This window comes from Heptranchias perlo, chromosome 2 (genome assembly GCF_035084215.1).
Source record: "Heptranchias perlo isolate sHepPer1 chromosome 2, sHepPer1.hap1, whole genome shotgun sequence".
Classification (NCBI taxonomy): Eukaryota; Metazoa; Chordata; class Chondrichthyes; order Hexanchiformes; family Hexanchidae; genus Heptranchias; species Heptranchias perlo.
Genome location: NC_090326.1, coordinates 169,892,720 through 169,915,181, shown reverse-complemented (window position 1 = coordinate 169,915,181; position 22,462 = coordinate 169,892,720). Strand labels below are relative to the sequence as shown.

General features: G+C 51.4%; 2 protein-coding genes across 2 annotated transcripts in view; both read left to right on the top strand.

The window, feature by feature from the left end:
• LOC137332603 (flap endonuclease 1-like) overlaps positions 1 to 3,582 on the top strand; it is a 75,291-nt gene extending 71,709 nt beyond the window's left edge. The window contains 1 exon segment of the mRNA XM_067996560.1: positions 2,703 to 3,582. Within this exon segment, the coding sequence (XP_067852661.1) occupies positions 2,703 to 2,921 (219 nt within the window). The 3' untranslated portion in view covers positions 2,922 to 3,582.
• Positions 3,583 to 20,108: 16,526 nt separating this feature from the next.
• LOC137332597 (mitotic apparatus protein p62-like) lies at positions 20,109 to 20,776 on the top strand (the record flags this gene model as incomplete). Its single annotated transcript, XM_067996547.1, has 2 exons — positions 20,109 to 20,192; positions 20,402 to 20,776. Coding segments are annotated over exons 1-2 (459 nt in total), but the record flags the coding sequence as incomplete, so codon positions are not given.
• Positions 20,777 to 22,462: the final 1,686 nt, after the last annotated feature.

Sequence of the window (22,462 nt, the reverse complement as noted above, 5' to 3'; positions counted from 1 at the left end):
GCCGCACTGTCGGAGGGTCAGTACTGAGGGAGCGCCGCACTGTCGGAGGGTCAGTCCTGAGGGAGGGCCGCACTGTCGGAGGGTCAGTACTGAGGGAGCGCTGCACTGTCGGAGGGTCAGTACTGAGGGAGCGTCGCACTGTCGGAGGGTCAGTACTGAGGGAGCGCCGCACTGTCGGAGGGTCAGTACTGAGGGAGCGCCGCACTGTCGGAGGGTCAGTACTGAGGGAGCGCCGCACTGTCGGAGGGTCAGTACTGAGGGAGTGCTGCACTGTCGGAGGGTCAGTACTGAGGGAGCGCCGCACTGTCGGAGGGTCAGTCCTGAGGGAGGGCCGCACTGTCGGAGGGTCAGTACTGAGGGAGCGCCGCACTGTCGGAGGGTCAGTCCTGAGGGAGGGCCGCACTGTCGGAGGGTCAGTACTGAGGGAGCGCCGCACTGTCGGAGGGTCAGTCCTGAGGGAGGGCCGCACTGTCGGAGGGTCAGTACTGAGGGAGCGCCGCACTGTCGGAGGGTCAGTCCTGAGGGAGCGCCGCACTGTCGGAGGGTCAGTACTGAGGGAGCGCCGCACTGTCGGAGGGTCAGTCCTGAGGGAGGGCCGCACTGTCGGAGGGTCAGTACTGAGGGAGCGCCGCACTGTCGGAGGGTCAGTACTGAGGGAGGGCCGCACTGTCGGAGGGTCAGTACTGAGGGAGCGCCGCACTGTCGGAGGGTCAGTACTGAGGGAGCGCCGCACTGTCGGAGGGTCAGTACTGAGGGAGCGCCGCACTGTCGGAGGGTCAGTACTGAGGGAGCGCCGCACTGTCGGAGGGTCAGTACTGAGGGAGCGCCGCACTGTCGGAGGGTCAGTACTGAGGGAGCGCCGCACTGTCGGAGGGTCAGTACTGAGGGAGCGCCGCGCTGTCGGAGGGTCAGTCCTGAGGGAGCACCGCACTGTCGGAGGGTCAGTATTGAGGGAGCGCCGCACTGTCGGAGGGTCAGTCCTGAGGGAGCGCCGCACTGTCGGAGGGTCAGTACTGAGGGAGCGCCGCACCGTCGGAGGGTCAGTACTGAGGGAGTGTTGCACTGTCGGAGGGTCAGTACTGAGGGAGCGCCGCACTGTCGGAGTGTCAGTACTGAGGGAGCACCGCACTGTCGGAGGGTCAGTACTGAGGGAGTGCTGCACTGTCGGAGGGTCAGTACTGAGGGAGCGCCGCACTGTCGGAGGGTCAGTACTGAGGGAGCGCTGCACTGTCGGAGGGTCAGTACTGAGGGAGCGCCGCACTGACGGAGGGTCAGTACTGAGGGAGCGCCGCACTGTCGGAGGGTCAGTACTGAGGGAGCGCCGCACTGTCGGAGGGTCAGTACTGAGGGAGCGCCGCACTGTCGGAGGGTCAGTACTGAGGGAGCGCTGCACTGTCGGAGGGTCAGTACTGAGAGAGCGCCGCACTGTCGGAGGGTCAGTACTGAGGGAGCGCCGCACTGTCGGAGGGTCAGTACTGAGGGAGCGCCGCACTGTCGGAGGGTCAGTATTTTTCGAAGAAGAGCAGGGGAGTTCTCCCCGGTGTCCTGGGGCAAATATTTATCCCTCAACCAACATCACGAAAAACAGATTATCTGGTCATTTATCTCATTGCTGTTTGTGGGATCTTGCTGTGCGCAAATTGGCTGCTGCGTTTCCTACATTACAACAGTGAGTAAACTTCAAAAAGTACGTCATTGGTTGTAAAGCGCTTTGGGACGTCCTGAGATCATGAAAGGTGCTGCAGAAATGGAAATCTTTCTTTCTTTTAAACTGCAGCAAACATGGCAACCAAGTGTGTCAAGGCAAGGCAAGATCCCACAAATACCAAGTTTAATGAATCTGTTTTTGGTGATGTTGGTTGAGGGAAAAATATTGGCCCCAGGACACCGGGGAGAACTCCCCCTGCTCTTCTTCGAAATAGTGTCCGTGGGATCTTTTACATCCACCTGAGAGGGGCAGACGGGGCCTCGGATTTACGTCTCATCTGAAAGACGGCACCTCCGACAGTGCAACACTCCCTCAGTACTGACCCTCCGACAGTGCAGCGCTCCCTCAGTACTGACCCTCCGACAGTGCAACACTCCCTCAGTACTGACCCTCCGACAGTGCAGCACTCCCTCAGTACTGACCCTCCGACAGTGCAGCGCTCCCTCAGTACTGACCCTCCGACAGTGCAACACTCCCTCAGTACTGACCCTCCGACAGTGCAGCGCTCCCTCAGTACTGACCCTCCGACAGTGCAACACTCCCTCAGTACTGACCCTCCGACAGTGCAGCGCTCCCTCAGTACTGACCCTCCGACAGTGCAACACTCCCTCAGTACTGACCCTCCGACAGTGCGGCGCTCCCTCAGTACTGACCCTCCGACAGTGCAACACTCCCTCAGTACTGACCCTCCGACAGTGCGGCGCTCCCTCAGTACTGACCCTCCGACAGTGCAGCACTCCCTCAGTACTGACCCTCCGACAGTGCAGCACTCCCTCAGTACTGACCCTCCGACAGTGCAGCTCTCCCTCAGTACTGACCCTCCGACAGTGCGGCGCTCCCTCGGTCCTGCACTGGGAGTGTTGGCCTGGATTATGTGCTCAAGTCCCTGACGGAGAGACACACTGATATCTTGCTCCTGATGGGAGTAAAGCAGTGCGTGACCCCTCTCGATAACCCGTCTCTCTCTCTCTCTCTCTCTCTCTCTCCTCCACAGGGGGACGAGCCCTTTTTCCGTTCGACTATCAAGAGGCGCAAGGCTGTGAAGCGGATGCTGTCCAAGGCTCCTCTCCGTCGCTGCGCTCGTGTCTGTGTCAAGCCGCTGAGCAAACCAACGGTCAGTGAATCCGGGCTGACCCTGGAGGCCTGCGGCCCAGCCCTCTCCGGCCTGCCTTTGGAGCCACGGAATATTACGGAGACTCTCCAGACGGTTTAATGTTTCTCCTGCGTTGCGTTTGTCGCCTGTTTCTGTAGTTTCCCTGACCCCGTGTCGTGTCTCCCCCTTTTTTCTCCTCCGGATATGAACCCCTGTCATTTCCATTCCCGCACGGATCCAGAATTCGCATTTAACGAGCGGGAGTAATCGGCCATGAGTTCAAAGGTCAATCCCCCCCCCGACCCCCCTCCCGTGCCCTGGGTGGGTGAAGGCGTCGCATTAAGAGGCATGAAATGTCCCGGGTTCAACCCCCACTCTGTGCTGAGCCCACTGCCCTCGGCTGGGACAGGCCAGGATTGGGGTGAGATGAACATAAGAAATAGGAGCAGGAGTAGGCCAACCGGCCCCTCGAGCCTGCTCCGCCTGAACTTTGGCCTCTGACCCCCCAGGACTGACGGATGGAGTGGGGAAATGGGCCAGGGTTCCTGGTTCCCGTTTGGTAAAGTCAGCACCCTGTTGGATAGTGCACACGCAGCCATAGGCATGACAACAAGGCTGGGATTGCAAACTAGAATCATAGAATCATAGAATCATAGAAGTTACAACATGGAAACAGGCCCTTCGGCCCAACATGTCCATGTCGCCCAGTTTATACCACTAAGCTAGTCCCAATTGCCTGCACTTGGCCCATATCCCTCTATACCCATCTTACCCATGTAACTGTCCAAATGCTTTTTAAAAGACAAAATTGTACCCGCCTCTACTACTGCCTCTGGCAGCTCGTTCCAGACACTCACCACCCTTTGAGTGAAAAAATTGCCCCTCTGGACCCTTTTGTATCTCTCCCCTCTCACCTTAAATCTATGCCCCCTCGTTATAGACTCCCCTACCTTTGGGAAAAGATTTTGACTATCCACCTTATCTATGCCCCTCATTATTTTATCGACTTCTATAAGATCACCCCTAAACCTCCTACTCTCCAGGGAAAAAAGTCTCAGTCTGTCTAACCTCTCCCTGTAAGTCAAACCATCAAGTCCCGGTAGCATCCTAGTAAATCTTTTCTGCACTCTTTCTAGTTTAATAATATCCTTTCTATAATAGGGTGACCAGAACTGTACACAGTATTCCAAGTGTGGCCTAACTAATGTCTTGTACAACTTCAACAAGACATCCCAACTCCTGTATTCAATGTTCTGACCAATGAAACCACGCATGCCGAATGCCTTCTTCACCACCCTATCCACCTGTGACTCCACTTTCAAGGAGCTATGAACCTGTACTCCTAGATCTCTTTGTTCTATAACTCTCCCCAACGCCCTACCATTAACGGAGTAGGTCCTGGTCTGATTCGATCTACTATGCCTTACTTAGTTGAATAGTCAGGCAACAGCTACCACCCCCACCTAAACGTGCATGTGAAAAGTGGCCCAATTGGCGAGGGGGTTTGGTACACAGACACTAACGGGCCTCCAGTACCTACAAGCCGTGACCCAGTTGATGAGAAGTCAATGATGGCGAGACCATGGACAGCCCGAGACCTGACACCAGGGTTCAAGCCCGTTGTCTTGAGCTGATGAGGAGGACAATGACAGGAGCTCCCGAGATAATCGTCTGATGATGATGATGATCATGATGATGAGGATAGGATCTCGCCTATGATGCCCTCCACAGTCAAGCAGCTTGTGGCCACTCACTGCCTGGGGTCTCGCAGGAAGAATGTCCACTCGGGGGTGAAGGAGTGGAGGGCCTGCTAGTGTCTGGAGCTGCCTTGCAAGTCAGCGCCTTCAGGAGAGGGGCCTGGGGATCAAAACCCGAGGGGCGACGCATCCCCCCGAGAGTTTCTAGGTGACATCTTCTGCCGTTCAGAACCTTGGGTTTGTGACAGAAGCTGGTGAGATGCCTTCAACCCCACAGGCAGCCCATTCTCATAACGGCAATTCTACCAAAGGAGGCAAACCCTCAGGAGTGGCCTGGCCGATGGCCACGGAGAGAGGAGAGGCCTCCACCCACATCATGACCCAGAGAGAGGGGCGCAGTCCACTCACGTCACTGGCCGACCTTCTCACTGGGCTTCCAACGGTTCTTAGCGAATCAAAGAACATCCGCAAACACGCTTATCTCTGGGTCGCCAACTCTGGTTCGACATATTCCTGGAGGTTTCATCACATGACCTGTCACCTCCAAACGCCCCGCCCCCACACTCCCACCATTGGTCGCCTGACGCCCATCCTTGCGACACCCTGCCTTCCCACAGCCAATCGGAAAGCGAACAGACTCTTCGTTACCTGATTGGATGACTTGACTGTCAATCAAACCACTTTATTCCCCAACTCCAATATTTTTATAACTTATAAACAAAAGTGTTCAAGGAAAATTTTTTAAAAACACAACTTTTTTTAATGCCCCGATGGTTTTTCTTTCTGTTTTGCTCGTAGCAGTGTCCTGGAGATTAATCTTCAACTCCTGGAGACCCCAGGCCAATCCTGGAGGGTTGGCGACCCCACCTTTTGTCTCGTGACCTGTTATGTTGTCCTGTAACTCTCGACTCGCTCGAGTCACAGTCTTTGTCACTTGTTGTTTGTTTACATCAATCATGGTGTTAAGGAGAGGCCAAGGTGGCAGACCAGAGGCCTCGCACTACGGGGCCCGTACCTACGTCCTTTGCTGGCATCGGTGCTGCGAACTACGTCTGATATTGAAGCATTGAATGAGACTGGGAGTATCCTCGTTAAGAATTAAAACATCAAGACAGTTTCCGTGGGAGCAAGTGAGCGACCAGCTCCCACATCAACAAACACAAGGAAATGAAAAGTTTCTGCCTTCAGTCTATATTTATAAAAGAGGACAAACCGGGCGTTAAGCCTGCAATATAAACTCGACATTCTTTACTTGCTCTCACAGTACGGTGCTAACTCTACTCCAACACCTTTATAGTTTTCTACCTCTCTTCCAAGACGTCGGCTGTTCTAAATGTATAGTTGGAGGCACTGGTTTGTTATAAAATGGCTCCCTTGTTTATAAAATGGCTCCCTTGTTTATAAAATGGCTCCCTTGGTTATAAAATGGCTCCCTTGGCCATTGTTGATTATGGATGAGTGCAGTGGATCAGTGCTGGTCTGCTAGTGTTCAATACGCAATGTCTACGTAAAGTAAGATTTGTCTTTGTATTTATATTGTGCTTTATCACCTCTCAGAATCTCTCAAAGTGCATCACACACCGTGAATAATGACTCACTGTTGTTATGTGGGTCGATGTGACGGTGATTTTCGCTCCAGCGAGATCCCACAAACACTGGCTGAGATCAATGACCAGTTTATTTGTTTTTGGTGATGTTGCTTGAGGGACGAATGATGGCCCAGGGCACTGGGGAGAACTCCCTTACTCTTCTGCCATAGGCTCCATGGGATCTTACGTACGAAATGGACGGGGAGGAAAAGACCAGCGGGCCTGTCGAACCTGCCCCACACCAGGATGGCCGGACCATCGTGGCTAATGAGCAATCGTCACCATCCGTTATATTTCCTACATCAGCTGTGGGCATCATGAGATCTTACTGTGCACTGGTGCAACAATTCGACTGTCCACTCTCACTGAGGCCTCAGGTACAGGACAAAACATATTATTCACATCACAGCATAGAGGGAGCTTCTCTCTGTATCTAACCCATCCTGTACCTACCCTGGGAGTGTTTGATGGGACAGTGTAGAGGGAGCTTTACTCTGTATCTAACCCGTGCTGTACCTGCCCTGTGAGTGTTTGATGGGACAGTGTAGAGGGAGCTTTACTCTGTATCTAACCCGTGCTGTACCTGCCCTGGGAGTGTTTGATTGGACAGTGTCGAGGGAGCTTTACTCTTCATCTAACCCATGCTGCACCTGCCTTGGGAGTTTTTGATGGGACAGTGTAGAGGGAGCTTTACTCTGCATCTAACCCATGCTGTACCTGCCCTGGGAGTGTTTGATGGGACAGTGTAGAGGGAGCTTTACTCTGTATCCAACCCGTGCTGTACCTGCCCTGGGAGTGTTTGATGGGACAGTGTAGATGGATCTTTACTCTTCATCTAACCTTGTGCTGTACCTGCCCTGGGAGTGTTTGATGGGACAGTGTAGAGGGAGCTTTACTCTGTATTTAACCCGTGCTGTACCTGCCTTGGGAGTGTTTGATGGGACAGTGTAGAGGGAGCTTTACTCTGTACCTGCCCTGGGAGTGTTTGATGGGACAGTGTAGAGGGAGCTTTACTCTGTATCTAACCCTGTACCTGCCCTGGGAGTGTTTGATGGGACAGTGTAGAGGGAGCTTTACTCTGTATCTAACCCTGTACCTGCCCTGGGAGTGTTTGATGGGACAGTGTAGAGGGAGCTTTACTCTGTATCTAACCCTGTACCTGCCCTGGGAGTGTTTGATGGGACAGTGTAGAGGGAGCTTTACTCTGTATCTAACCCTGTACCTGCCCTGGGAGTGTTTGATGGGACAGTGTAGAGGGAGCTTTACTCTGTATCTAACCCTGTACCTGCCCTGGGAGTGTTTGATGGGACAGTGTAGAGGGAGCTTTACTCTGTATCTAACCCTGTACCTGCCCTGGGAGTGTTTGATGGGACAGTGTAGAGGGAGCTTTACTCTGTATCTAACCCTGTACCTGCCCTGGGAGTGTTTGATGGGACAGTGTAGAGGGAGCTTTACTCTGTATCTAACCCTGTACCTGCCCTGGGAGTGTTTGATGGGACAGTGCAGAGGGAGCTTTACTCTGTATCTAACCCTGTACCTGCCCTGGGAGATTTTGATGGGACAGTGTAGAGGGAGCTTTACTCTGTATCTAACCCGTGCTGTACCTGCCCTGGGAGTGTTTGATGGGACAGTGTAGAGAGAGCTTTACTCTGTATCTAACCCTGTACCTGCCCTGGGAGTGTTTGATGGGACAGTGTAGAGGGAGCTTTACTCTGTATCTAACCCTGTACCTGCCCTGGGAGTGTTTGCTGTTTGGGGAAAGTGGTTTCATTCCCCCACACTGATCTCCCTCCACTTATTAAGCCCAAACAATACAGAGAAAGAGCCCACCTGCCTGGACTGGGATGTTTGGGTTGAGAATATAGGAGCCTCACTCTCTGGGAGCCTTTAATCCTTTATTTACTTTTCCAGTTCATCTATTTTCTGTGCCATGATATGTAAAACTGTGATTGTAAATGTCTGTATCTGAAAGTAGAGATGATAAAGGGATGAATATTTGCTCGGTGTTCGTCTGTGTAAACACAGATACTCTGTTGAATTAAAGGGATTTGGGGGATGAGGGAAATCAATTATGAGTCAAGCCAATGGTTTTGTTTTAGCTATTAGAGAAAATAAGGTGGAATTGAGGAGGGTGATTCCAAATCACCAGTAAAATCCGTGAACGCCAGGTCGTAAGAGCAGAATTCGACTCACTCTCCAAACGGGACCACCCACTGATTCTCAGTCAATCTCTCTGAGAGTTGGAGAATTGGGAAAGGTCGAGGCTCAGCCCTGACTTTAGATTGAAAATCTCACTGCGAGGGACCGCGTGGCAGGCTGGTTTGTGTCGTTTCCGTGGCCCAGACCTCCCTGGAGTGGAGCATCTCGAGGCCTGACCCGTTATTTAGAGTTTTATCCTCACTCTTCAGCCCAACCTCCGGGAAGTGAGAGCTGATAATTGGAGCAACAGGGCACCTGGGACCTTCGTCAAGGATGGGACCAACAGTCTATCTCCTTAACCAATGAGATTTAAGAGTTGAGCAACGACGGAGAAGGAAATGGGGTGAATTAGAGTCAAATCAGGGACAGAAAGAGAAAGGAAGAGAGGGAAAGAAAGATTAGATTAAGAGAGAGAGAGAAAAAAGACACAGAAAGGAAAAATAAGAAAATAATTAAAAATGTTAAATTTTAAAAACCCCTGGGAACTGCCTGAAGGAATGAGTCTCCACAGTTTCAATTGTTCCTTTCTGGGCCGGGGAGGTTGATTGACATTTTAGGGATAAAATTGGAAAGGTGCTTATGCTGTTAAGTACTAGCCCTAACTTTCTGCAGTGAGTTTAATGGGTAATTAATGTGCAAATGCAGCAATTTCACGGGGAGGTTGAGGGTGAGATGCGGTTATCCCGAAGCTGTCGGCAGAGCAGGGCGTTCAGCAACTTGTGGAAATTCACAACTCACGGTGTGTCTCCTCCTCACCACTAGTTGCTGGGTTATTGACACACAAACAACGAGCACCATTAAACTCACCATTACCTTCCCAGCAGATTTTGGACCAATATCTTCACACTTCAGTCGGGGCCTCAGTATAATGTCTCATCCGAGAGACGGCACCTCCGACAGTGCAGCACCCCCTCAGTACTGACCCTCCGACAGTGCAGCACCCCCTCAGTACTGACCCTCCGACAGTGCGGCGCTCCCTCAGTACTGACCCTCCGACAGTGCAGCACCCCCTCAGTACTGACCCTCCGACAGTGCAGCACCCCCTCAGTACTGACCCTCCGACAGTGCAGCACCCCCTCAGGACTGACCCTCCGACAGTGCAGCGCTCCCTCAGTACTGACCCTCCGACAGTGCGGCGCTCCCTCAGTACTGACCCTCCGACAGTGCAGCGCTCCCTCAGTACTGACCCTCCGACAGTGCAGCACTCCCTCAGTACTGACCCTCCGACAGTGCAGCGCTCCCTCAGTACTGACCCTCCGACAGTGCGGCCCTCCCTCAGTACTGACCCTCCGACAGTGCAGCACCCCCTCAGTACTGACCCTCCGACAGTGCAGCACTCCCTCAGTACTGACCCTCCGACAGTGCAGCACCCCCTCAGTACTGACCCTCCGACAGTGCAGCGCTCCCTCAGTACTGACCCTCCGACAGTGCGGCCCTCCCTCAGTACTGACCCTCCGACAGTGCGGCGCTCCCTCAGTACTGACCCTCCGACAGTGCGGCCCTCCCTCAGTACTGACCCTCCGACAGTGCGGCCCTCCCTCAGTACTGACCCTCCGACAGTGCGGCGCTCCCTCAGTACTGACCCTCCGACAGTGCGGCGCTCCCTCAGTACTGACCCCCCGACAGTGCGGCGCTCCCTCAGTACTGACCCTCCGACAGTGCGGCGCTCCCTCAGTACTGACCCTCCGACAGTGCGGCGCTCCCTCAGTACTGACCCTCCGACAGTGCGGCCCTCCCTCAGTACTGACCCTCCGACAGTGCGGCCCTCCCTCAGTACTGACCCTCCGACAGTGCAGCGCTCCCTCAGTACTGACCCTCCGACAGTGCGGCCCTCCCTCAGTACTGACCCTCCGACAGTGCAGCGCTTCCTCAGTACTGACCCTCCGACAGTGCGGCGCTCCCTCAGTACTGACCCTCCGACAGTGCGGCCCTCCCTCAGTACTGACCCTCCGACAGTGCAGCACTCCCTCAGTACTGACCCTCCGACAGTGCAGCACTCCCTCAGTACTGACCCTCCGACAGTGCAGCACTCCCTCAGTACTGACCCTCCGACAGTGCAGCACTCCCTCAGTACTGACCCTCCGACAGTGCAGCACTCCCTCAGTACTGACCCTCCGACAGTGCAGCGCTCCCTCAGTACTGACCCTCCGACAGTGCGGCACTCCCTCAGTACTGACCCTCCGACAGTGCAGCACTCCCTCAGTACTGACCCTCCGACAGTGCAGCGCTCCCTCAGTACTGACCCTCCGACAGTGCAGCGCTCCCTCAGTACTGACCCTCCGACAGTGCGGCACTCCCTCAGTACTGACCCTCCGACAGTGCGGCACTCCCTCAGTACTGACCCTCCGACAGTGCGGCGCTCCCTCAGTACTGACCCTCCGACAGTGCAGCACTCCCTCAGTACTGACCCTCCGACAGTGCAGCCCTCCCTCAGTACTGACCCTCCGACAGTGCAGCACTCCCTCAGTACTGACCCTCCGACAGTGCAGCACTCCCTCAGTACTGACCCTCCGACAGTGCAGCACTCCCTCAGTACTGACCCTCCGACAGTGCAGCGCTCCCTCAGTACTGACCCTCCGACAGTGCGGCACTCCCTCAGTACTGACCCTCCGACAGTGCAGCACTCCCTCAGTACTGACCCTCCGACAGTGCAGCGCTCCCTCAGTACTGACCCTCCGACAGTGCGGCACTCCCTCAGTACTGACCCTCCGACAGTGCAGCACTCCCTCAGTACTGACCCTCCGACAGTGCAGCGCTCCCTCAGTACTGACCCTCCGACAGTGCAGCACTCCCTCAGTACTGACCCTCCGACAGTGCAGCGCTCCCTCAGTACTGACCCTCCGACAGTGCAGCGCTCCCTCAGTACTGACCCTCCGACAGTGCAGCGCTCCCTCAGTACTGACCCTCCGACAGTGCAGCGCTCCCTCAGTACTGACCCTCCGACAGTGCAGCGCTCCCTCAGTACTGACCCTCCGACAGTGCAGCTCTCCCTCAGTACTGACCCTCCGACAGTGCAGCGCTCCCTCAGTACTGACCCTCCGACAGTGCAGCGCTCCCTCAGTACTGACCCTCCGACAGTGCGGCGCTCTCTCAGTACTGACCCTCCGACAGTGCAGCGCTCCCTCAGTACTGACCCTCCGACAGTGCAGCACTCCCTCAGTACTGACCCTCCGACAGTGCAGCGCTCCCTCAGTACTGACCCTCCGACAGTGCAGCGCTCCCTCAGTACTGACCCTCCGACAGTGCAGCACTCCCTTAGTACTGACCCTCCGACAGTGCAGCGCTCCCTCAGTACTGACCCTCCGACAGTGCAGCACTCTCTCAGTACTGACCCTCCGACAGTGCAGCACTCCCTCAGTACTGACCCTCCGACAGTGCAGCACTCCCTCAGTACTGACCCTCCGACAGTGCAGCACTCTCTCAGTACTGACCCTCCGACAGTGCAGCGCTCCCTCAGTACTGACCCTCCGACAGTGCAGCACTCCCTCAGTACTGACCCTCCGACAGTGCAGCATTCCCTCAGTACTGACCCTCCGACAGTGCGGCGCTCCCTCAGTACTGACCCTCCGACAGTGCAGCACTCTCTCAGTACTGACCCTCCGACAGTGCAGCACTCCCTCAGTACTGACCCTCCGACAGTGCGGCGCTCCCTCAGTACTGACCCTCCGACAGTGCGGCGCTCCCTCAGTACTGCCCCTCCGACAGTGCAGCGCTCCCTCAGTACTGACCCTCCGACAGTGCAACGCTCCCTCAGTACTGACCCTCCGACAGTGCAGCGCTCCCTCAGTACTGCCCCTCCGACAGTGCAGCGCTCCCTCAGTACTGACCCTCCGACAGTGCAACGCTCCCTCAGTACTGACCCTCCGACAGTGCAACGCTCCCTCAGTACTGCATTGAAAGGAAGACTTCCATTTCTACAGTGCTTTTGATGACCTCAGGACGTCCCAAAGCACTTTACAACCAATGAAGTACTTTTCTTTTTTGAAGTGTAGTCACCGTTGTAATGTGGGCAACACGGCAGCCAATTTGTGCACAGCAAGATCCCACAAACAGCACTGTGATACTGACCAGTTTTATTGTTTTCGTGATGTTGATTGAAGGATAAATATTGGCCGGGACACGGAGGAGAATTCCACCGCACTTCTTCAAAATAGTGGCCGTGGGATCTTTTACGTCCACCTGAGAGAGCCAACGGGGCCTCGGTTAACGTCTCATCCGAGAGACGCACCTCGGACACTGCAGCACTCCCTCAGCACCGTACTGGAGCGTCAACCCACATTTTACACTCATGTCTCTGGAGTGGGATTTGAACCAACAACCTCCTGACACAGAAGCGAGAATTGTTACCCACTGAACCACAGCTGACATCCAAAAAACCTAAGACTTCTATTTGTATTTATACGTTTGTTCACCTCTCGGCAGCCCTGATGGCAGCAGTTTGGAATGACAAGTGCAAAAGAGCCAGAGGGGAGATGAGGAGAATTTTTTTTACGCAGCGAGTTGTTCTGATCTGGAATTCACTGCCTGAAAGGGCGGTGGAAGCAGATTCAATAATAACTTTCAAAAGGGAATTGGATAAATAATTGAAAAGGAAGAAATTTGCAGGGCTATGGGGAAAGAGCAGGGGAGTGGGACTAATTGGATTACTATTACAGAGCCAGCACAGGTACGATGGGCTGAAAGGCCTCCTTTTGTGCTGTGTCATTCTAAGTCAGAGTTTTCTGTTATACCTGAAGGGGAGGATCAAACACCAGGACCCGCCCCCCCGTTACAATAAACATCGAAACCTAAAATATCTTCTCGAGGTTACGACTAAAAGCAAAGCTCAAATTGTGAAACAGGGAGGGTGCAGTGAACTGGAACAGGCCGGAGGAGCGATCACTGGGAGGCGATTTTATTCCAGCTCCCTCACTATAGACGACAACCTCTCCCAGACAGTGGAGTGGGTGAGACAATTCACACACTGAGGGAGTGGGATCTCCCCCACTCGGGACGGGTTTCCTCACTGCTGTAGGGGCGCTGAACTTGTGATGGACTCTCGATCTCGGTTACAGAGATCAAAGGCAAGTCGCAACCTCACAGAACAGGCCCACAACACGGTATAATATCCACACTTAAATCTGGTACACACAAAAGTAATTTCTCTCTTTATTCATTCCCAGGTCTGTAGAAGGAGCTTTACTTTGTATCTAACTCGTGCTGTACCTGCCCTGGGAGTGTTTGATGGGACAGTGTAGAGGGAGCTTTACTCTGTATCTAACCCGTGCTGTACCTGCCCTGGGAGTGTTTGATGGGACGGTGTAGAGGGACCTTTACTCTGTATCTAACCCGTGCTGTACCTGCCCTGGGAGTGTTTGATGGGACAGTGTAGAGGGACCTTTACTCTGTATCTAACCCGTGCTGTACCTGCCCTGGGAGTGTTTGATGGGACGGTGTAGAGGGACCTTTACTCTGTATCTAACCCGTGCTGTACCTGCCCTGGGAGTGTTTGATGGGACAGTGTAGAGGGACCTTTACTCTGTATCTAACCCGTGCTGTACCTGCCCTGGGAGTGTTTGATGGGACAGTGCAGAGGGAGCTTTACTCTGTATCTAACCCGTGCTGTACCTGCCCTGGGAGTGTTTGATGGGACAGTGTAGAGGGAGCTTTACTCTGTATCTAACCCGTGCTGTACCTGCCCTGGGAGTGTTTGATGGGACAGTGTAGAGGGAGCTTTACTCTGTATCTAACCCGTGCTGTACCTGCCCTGGGAGTGTTTGATGGGACAGTGTAGAGGGAGCTTCACTCTGTATCTAACCCTGTACCTGCCCTGGGAGTGTTTGATGGGACAGTGTAGAGGGAGCTTTACTCTGTATCTAACCCGTGCTGTACCTGCCCTGGGGGTGTTTGATGGGACAGTGTAGAGGGAGCTTTACTCTGTATCTAACCCGTGCTGTACCTGCCCTGGGGGTGTTTGATGGGACAGTGTAGAGGGAGCTTTACTCTGTATCTAACCCGTGCTGTACCTGCCCTGGGGGTGTTTGATGGGACAGTGTAGAGGGAGCTTTACTCTGTATCTAACCCGTGCTGTACCTGCCCTGGGGGTGTTTGATGGGACAGTGTAGAGGGAGCTTTACTCTGTATCTAACCCGTGCTGTACCTGCCCTGGGGGTGTTTGATGGGACAGTGTAGAGGGAGCTTTACTCTGTATCTAACCCGTGCTGTACCTGCCCTGGGAGTGTTTGATGGGACAGTGTAGAGGGAGCTTTACTCTGTATCTAACCCTGTCCCTGCCCTGGGAGTGTTTGATGGGACAGTGTAGAGGGAGCTTCACTCTGTATCTAACCCTGTACCTGCGCTGGGAGTGTTTGATGGGACAGTGTAGAGGGAGCTTTACTCTGTATCTAACCCTGTACCTGCCCTGGGAGTGTTTGATGGGACAGTGTAGAGGGAGCTTTCCTCTGTATCGAACCCGTGCTGTCCCTGCCCTGGGAGTGTTTGATGGGACAGTGCAGAGGGAGCTTTACTCTGTATCTAACCCGTGCTGTACCTGTGCTGGAACTGGACCTCTTGTTTCATGTCCCCCTACTCTTTCCAACCTGCATTACAAATCTTGGCTCTTCGCTAAGTTTCCCTCAGTTTTGCCAACCTTTTCAGAATCTTTAAACCCAAAGATAACGTCATTTAATCAGCTCCTGATGTGCAGCCCTCGCAGCCTCCCGCATTAGGGGACCAAAGACCTTAAGAACAAAATAACACACCACTGGGGCTGAAATTATACAGAATTACACAGAAATTGTGACTGAGGGGAGGGTGAGGCCCAGACACGTGTGTGTGTTAAAATAACTCTGGGCACGACTCCCTGAGATTGGCTTGGTATTTCCAGCAGGTATTTATACCAAGTAAGTAAGCACTAAAAACATCAAGTTAGAATCATAGAATCGTACACAGAATTACACAGAATGTACAGCACAGAAACAGGCCATTCGGCCCAACAGGTCCATGCTGGTGTTTATGCTCCACATGAGCCTCCTCCCTCCCTACTTCATCTCACCCTATCAGTAAATCCTTCTATTCCTTTCTCCCTCGTGTGTTTATCGAGCTTCCCCTTAAATGTATCGACACTATTCACCTCAAACCACTCCTTGTGGGAGTGAGTTCCACATTCTCACCACTCTCTGGGTAAAGAAGATTCTCCTGAATTCTTTATTGGATTAATGGCCCCTAGTTCTGGTCTCCCCCACAAGTAGTACATCTTCTCTACGTCTACCCTATCAAATCCTTTCATAATCTTTAATACCTCTATCAGGTCACCCCTCAGTCTTCTCTTTTCTGATGGGTATAAGTTCTCATTCTTACAGCACAGAAGGAGGCCATTCAGCCCATTGTGCCTGTGCCGGCTCTTTCAAAGAGCTGTGCAATTGGTCCCATTTCACTGCTCTTTCCCCATAACCCTGTAAATTTCTCGTACTCAAGTATTTCTCCAATTCCCTTTTGAAAGTTATTATTGAATCTGCTCCCACCGCCCTTTCAGGCAGCGCATTCCAGATCAGAACAACTCGCTGCGTAAAAAAATTCTCCTCATCTCCCCCCTGGCTCTTTTGCCGATCACCTTCAATCTGTGTCCTCTGGTCACCGACCCTCCTGCCACTGGAAACAGTTTCTCCTTATTTACTCTATCAAAACCCTTCATGATTTTGAACGCCTCTCCAGTTCTCTGCCATCCTCACAGCATCCATTAATTGGTTTCTATCCCGTGACGACGATGATAACGAAGAAAAGATTGTGACGATGAAGATGATGAAGAAGATGATGTAGATGAAGATGATGAAGTTTTTTTATTCATTCACGGGATGCGGGCGTCGCTGGCGAGGCCGGCATTTATTGCCCATCCCTAATTGCCCTTGAGAAGGTGGTGGTGAGCCGCCTTCTTGAACCGCTGCAGTCCGTGTGGTGATGGTTCTCCCACAGTGCTGTTAGGAAGGGAGTTCCAGGATTTTGACCCAGCGACAATGAAGGAACGGCGATATATTTCCAAGTCGGGATGGTGTGTGACTTGGAGGGGAACGTGCAGGTGGTGTTGTTCCCATGTGCCTGCTGCCCTTGTCCTTCTAGGTGGTAGAGGTCGCGGGTTTGGGAGGTGCTGTCGAAGAAGCCTTGGCGAGTTGCTGCAGTACATCCTGTGGATGGTACACACTGCAGCCACTGTGCGCCGGTGGTGAAGGGAGTGAATGTTTAGGGTGGTGGATGGGGTGCCAATCAAGCGGGCTGCTTTGTCCTGGATGGTGTCGAGTTTCTTGAGTGTTGTTGGAACTGCACTCATCCAGGCAAGTGGAGAGTATTCCATCACACTCCTGACTTGTGCCTTGTAGATGGTGGAAAGGCTTTGGGGAGTCAGGAGGTGAGTCACTCGCCACAGAATACCCAGCCTCTGACCTGCTCTTGTAGCCACAGTATTTATATGGCTGGTCCAGTTAAGTTTCTGGTCAATGGTGACCCCCAGGATGTTGATGGTGGGGGATTCGGCAATGGTAATGCCGTTGAATGTCAAGGGGAAGTCTCTTGTTGGTCATTGCCTGGCACTTGTCTGGCGTGAATGTTACTTGCCACTTATGAGCCCGAGCCTGGATGTTGTCCAGGTCTTGCTGCATGCGGGCTCGGACTGCTTCATTATTCGAGGGGTTGCAAATGGAACTGAACACTGTGCAATCATCAGCGAGCATCTTCATTTCCCAATGAGGGAAGGTCATTGATGAAGCAGCTGAAGATGGTTGGGCCTAGGACACTGCCCTGAGGAACTCCTGCAGCAATGCCCTGGGGCTGAGATGATTGGCCTCCAACAACCACTACCATCTTCCTTTGTGCTAGGTATGACTCCAGCCACTGGAGAGTTTTCTCCCCGATTCCCATTGACTTCAATTTTACTAGGGCTCCTTGGTGCCACACTCGGTCAAATGCTGCCTTGATGTCAAGGGCAGTCACTCTCACCTCACCTCTGGAATTCAGCTCTTTTATCCATGTTTGGACCAAGGCTGTAAAGAGGTCTGGAGTCGAGTGGTCCTGGCAGAACCCAAACTGAGCATCGGTGAGCAGGTTATTGGTGAGTAAGTGTCGCTTGATAGCACTGTCGACGACACCTTCCATCACTTTGCTGATGATTGAGAGTAGACTGATGGGGCGGTAATTGGCCGGATTGGATTTGTCATGCTTTTTGTGGACAGGACATACCTGGGCAATTTTCCACATTGTCGGGTAGATGCCAGTGTTGTAGCTGTACTGGAACAGCTTGGCTAGAGGCGCAGCTAGTTCTGGAGCACAAGTCTTCAGCACTACAGCCGGGATGTTGTTGGGGCCCATAGCCTTTGCTGTATCCAGTGCACTGAGCTGTTTCTTGATATCACGTGGAGTGAATCAAATTGGCTGAAGACTGACTTCTGTGATGATGGGGATATCGGGAGGAGGCCGAGATGGATCATCCACTTGGCACTTCTGGCTGAAGATGGTTGCAAACACTTCAGCCTTGTCTTTTGCACTCACGTGCTGGACTCTGCCATCATTGAGGATGGGGATGTTTGCAGAGCCTCCTCCTCCCGTTAGTTGTTTAATTGTCCACCACCATTCACGACTGGATGTGGCAGGACTGCAGAGCTTTGATCTGATCCGTTGGTTGTGGAATCGCTTAGCTCTGTCTATAGCATGTTGCTTCCATTGATTAGCATGCATGTAGTCCTGAGTTGTAGCTTCACCAGGTTGGCACCTCATTTTTAGGTATGCCAGGTGCTGCTCCTGGCATGCTCTTCTACACTCCTCATTGAACCAGGGTTGATCCCCTGGCTTGTTAGTAATGGTAGAGTGAGGAATATGCCGGGCCATGAGGTTTCGATTGTGCTGGAATACAATTCTGCTGCTGCTGATGGCCCACAGCACCTCATGGATGCCCAGTTTTGAGCTGCTAGATCTGTTCTGAATCTATCCCATTTAGCACAGTGGTAGTGCCACACAACATGTTGGATGGTGTCCTCAGTGCGGTGGTCACTCCTACCAATACTGTCATGGACAGATGCATCTGCGACAGGTAGATTGGTGAGGACGAGGTCAAATAGATTTTTCCCTCATGTTGGTTCGCTCACCACCTGCCGCAGGCCCAGTCTAGCAGCTATGTCCTTCAGGACTCGGCCAGCTCGGTCAATAATGGTGCTACCGAGCCACTCTTGGTGAAGGACTTTGAAGTCCCCCACCCAGAGTACATTCTGTGCCCTTGCTACCCTCAGTGCTTCCTCCAAGTGGTGCTCACCCTGGAGGAGGACTGATTCATCAGCTGAGGGAGGGCGGTAGGTGGTGATCAGCAGGAGGTTTCCTTGCCCATGTTTGACCTGATGCCATGAGATTTCATGGGGTCCGGAGTCAATGTTGAGGACTCCCAGGGCCACTCCCTCCTGACTGTATATCACTGTACCGCCACCTCTGGTGGGTGTTTGTCCTGCTGATGGGACAGGACATACCCAGGGATGGTGATGGAAGAGTCTGGGACTTTAACTGAAAGATATGATTCTGTGAGTGTGGCTATGTCAGGCTGTTGCTTGACTAGTCTGTGGGACAGCTCTCCCAATTTTGGCACAAGTCCCCAGATATTAGTGAGGAGGACTTTGCAGGGTCGACAGGGCTTGGTTTGCCTTTGTCGTGTCCGGTGCCTAGTGGTCTGATGCTGGGTGGTCCGTCCGGTTTTATTCTTATTATGACTTTTCAGAGGGCGATTAAGAATCAACCACATTGCTGTGGGTCTGGAGTCACATATAGGCCAGACCGGGCAAGGACGGCAGGTTTCCTTCCCTAAAGGACATGAGTGAACCAGATGGGTTTTTACGACAAGCCAGTAAAGTTTCATGGCCACCATTACTGATACTCGTTTTTTTATTCCAGATTTTTAATTGAATTTAAATTCCCCAGCTGCTGTGGCGGGATTTGAACTCATGATAATGATGATGAAGATGAAGAGGATGAAGATTATGAAGATGATGATGATGAAGATGCTGGTGATGATGATGAAGATTATGTTGAAGATGATAAAGATGAAAATGAAAATGAAGATGAAGATGAAGATGATGATGTTGATGATGAAGAGGAAGATGCTGGTGATGATGATGAAGATTATGTTGAAGATGATGAAGATGAAGATGATGATGAAGAGGAAGATGAAGATGAATTTGATGAAGATGTTGGTGAAGATGAAGATGATGAAGTTGACGAGGAAGATGATGAAGGTGAAGATGTTGATGAAGATGAAGATGAAGATGATGAAGATGTTGATGATGATGGTGAAGATGAAGATGAGGAAAATGAGGATGAAGATGAGGATGATGAAGACGGAGATAATGATGAAGATGAGAATGAAGATGAAGATATTGATGAAGATGAGAATGAAGATGAAGATAATGACGATGAAGATCAGGGTGAAGATAAAGATAATGACGATGAAGATCAGGATGAAGATAATGACGAAGATGAAGATCAGGATCAAGATGAAGACAATGATGAAGATCAGGATGAAGATAATGACGAAGATGAAGATCAGGATGAAGATGAAGATGATTTTGAAGATGAGGATGCAGAAGATGAAGATGAGGATAATGAAGATGTAGATGATGAAGAAGATGAGGCTGATGAAGATGAAGATGAAAATGAGGATGAAGATGAAGATGAAGGTGAAGCTGAAGATGAAGATGATGATGAAGATGCTGCTGATGAAGTTGATGTTGATGAAGATGATGCTGATAAAGAGGAAGATGATGAAGATGATGAAGAAGTTGAGGATTAGGATTAAGGTGAGGTTGATGAGGGTTATGATGAAGATGATGAAGATTATGATGATGAGCATTATGATGAAGATGATGAAGATTATGATGAAGATGAGGATGACGATTAAGATGGTGATGAAGATGAGGATGATGAAGATGAAGATTATGATGATGAAGATGAAGATGAATATGAAGATGAGGATGAAGATAATGAAGATGAAACTGAAGATCAGGATGAAGATCTTGAAGATAGGATGAGGATGATGATGAAGATGAGGATGAAGATGAAGCTGAAGATCAGGATGATGAAGATAGGATGAGGATGATGATGATGAAGATAGGATGAGGATGATGATGAAGATGAGGATGATGAAGATGAGGATGAAGATGAAGATGATGATGTTGAGGATGAAGATGATGATGAAGATGAAGATGTTGATGAAGATGAAGATAATGACGATGAAGCCGAAGATCGGGATGCAGATGAGGATGATGAGTATGAGGATGATGAAGATGAGGATGATGAAGATGAGGATGATGAAGATGAGGATGATGAAGATGAGGATGAAGATGATGAAGATGAAGATGATGATGAAGGGGATGATGATGAAGAAGATGATGAAGAAGATGATGAAGAAGATGATGATGAAGATGAGGATGACGATGATGATGGTGAAGATGAAGATGGAGATGATGATGAAGATGATGATAAAGGGACCGAGTGTAATGTATCCAAGTTTGCTGATGATACAAAGCTAGGTGGGAAAGTAAGCTGTGAGGAGGAAACAGAGTCTGCAAAGGGATACAGACAGGTTAAGTGAGTGGGCAGGAAGGTGGCAGATGGAGTATAATGTGGGGAAATGTGAGGTTATTCACTTTGGTAGAAAGAATAGAAAAACAGAATATTTTTTAAATGGTGAGAAATTATTAAATGTTGGTGTTCAGAGAGACTTGGGTGCCCTCGTACAAGAAACACAAAAAGTTAACGTGCAGGTACAGCAGGAAATTAGGAAAGCAAATGGTATGTTGGCCTTTATTGCAAGGGGGTTGGAGTACAAGAGTAAGGAAGTCTTACTACAATTCTACAGGGCTTTGGTGAGGCCTCACCTGGAGCACTGTGTACAGTTTTGGTCTTCTTACCTAAAGAAGGATATACTTGCCTTAGAGGCGGTGCAACGAAGGTTCACTAGATTGATTCCTGGGATGAGAGGGTTGGCCTTTGAGGAGAGATTGAGTGGAATGGGCCGATACTCTCTGGAGTTTAGAAGAATGAGAGGTGATCTAATTGAAATGTATAAGATTCTGAAGGGGCTTGACAGGGTAGATGCTGAGAGAGTCCAGAACTAGGGGGCATAGTCTCAGGATAAGGGGTCGGCCATTTGAGACTGAGATAAGGAGGAATTTCTTCACTCAGAGGATTGTCAATCTTTGGAATTCTCTACTCCAGAGGGTTGTGGATGCTGAGTCGTTGAATATATTCAAGGCTGAGATCGATAGATTTTTGGACTCTAGGGGAATCAAGGGATATGGGGATCGGGAGGGAAAGTGGAGTTGAGGTCGAAGATCATCCATGATCTGATTGAATGATGGAGCAGGCTCCACTCCTGCTCCTATCTCTTATGTTCTTATGATGATGATGACGACGAGGACGAGGATGATGAAGATGATGAAGATGAAGACGATGAGGACGAAGATGACAACAACGACTGGGTGTTGACTTGGTGCCATGCTTATTTCACCAGGCGCATCATCTTGGAGTCACATGATCCCAAAGAGACCCGCTCACCTTTTCCCTCCCCTCCCCCCACCCCAAAGAGGGTAATTGGCTGATGGATAGCTGATACTTGTGGGTTTGAGCCGTCACTGGATGGACAATAGGGACCACGATCTCCTCCCGAGCTCACGGTGAACAGCACAGTTCAACATTATCACCACCCACCTGACCACAGTGATGGTCAAAAGAAATCTTTGAAGGTGGCAGGACAATTTGAGAAGGTTGTTATACGGGATCCTGGGCTTCATTAATAGAGGCATAGAGTACAAAAGCAAGGAAGTTATGCTAAACCTTTATAAAACACTGGTTAGGCCCCAGCTGGAGTATTGTGTTCAATTTTGGGCACCAATCTTTAGGAAGGATGTCAAGGTCTTAGAGAGGGTGCAGAAGAGATTTACCAGAATGGTTCCAGGGATGAGGGACTTCAGTTATGTGGATAGACTGGAGAAGCTGGGATTGTTCTCCTCAGAGGAGAGAAGGTTAAGAGGAGATTTGATTGAGGTGTTCAAAATCATGGAGGGTTTTGATAGAGTAAATAAGGAGAAACTGTTTCCAGTGGCAGAAGGGTCGGTAACCAGAGGACACAGATTTAAGGTGATTGGCAGAAGAACCAGAGGCGACATGAGGA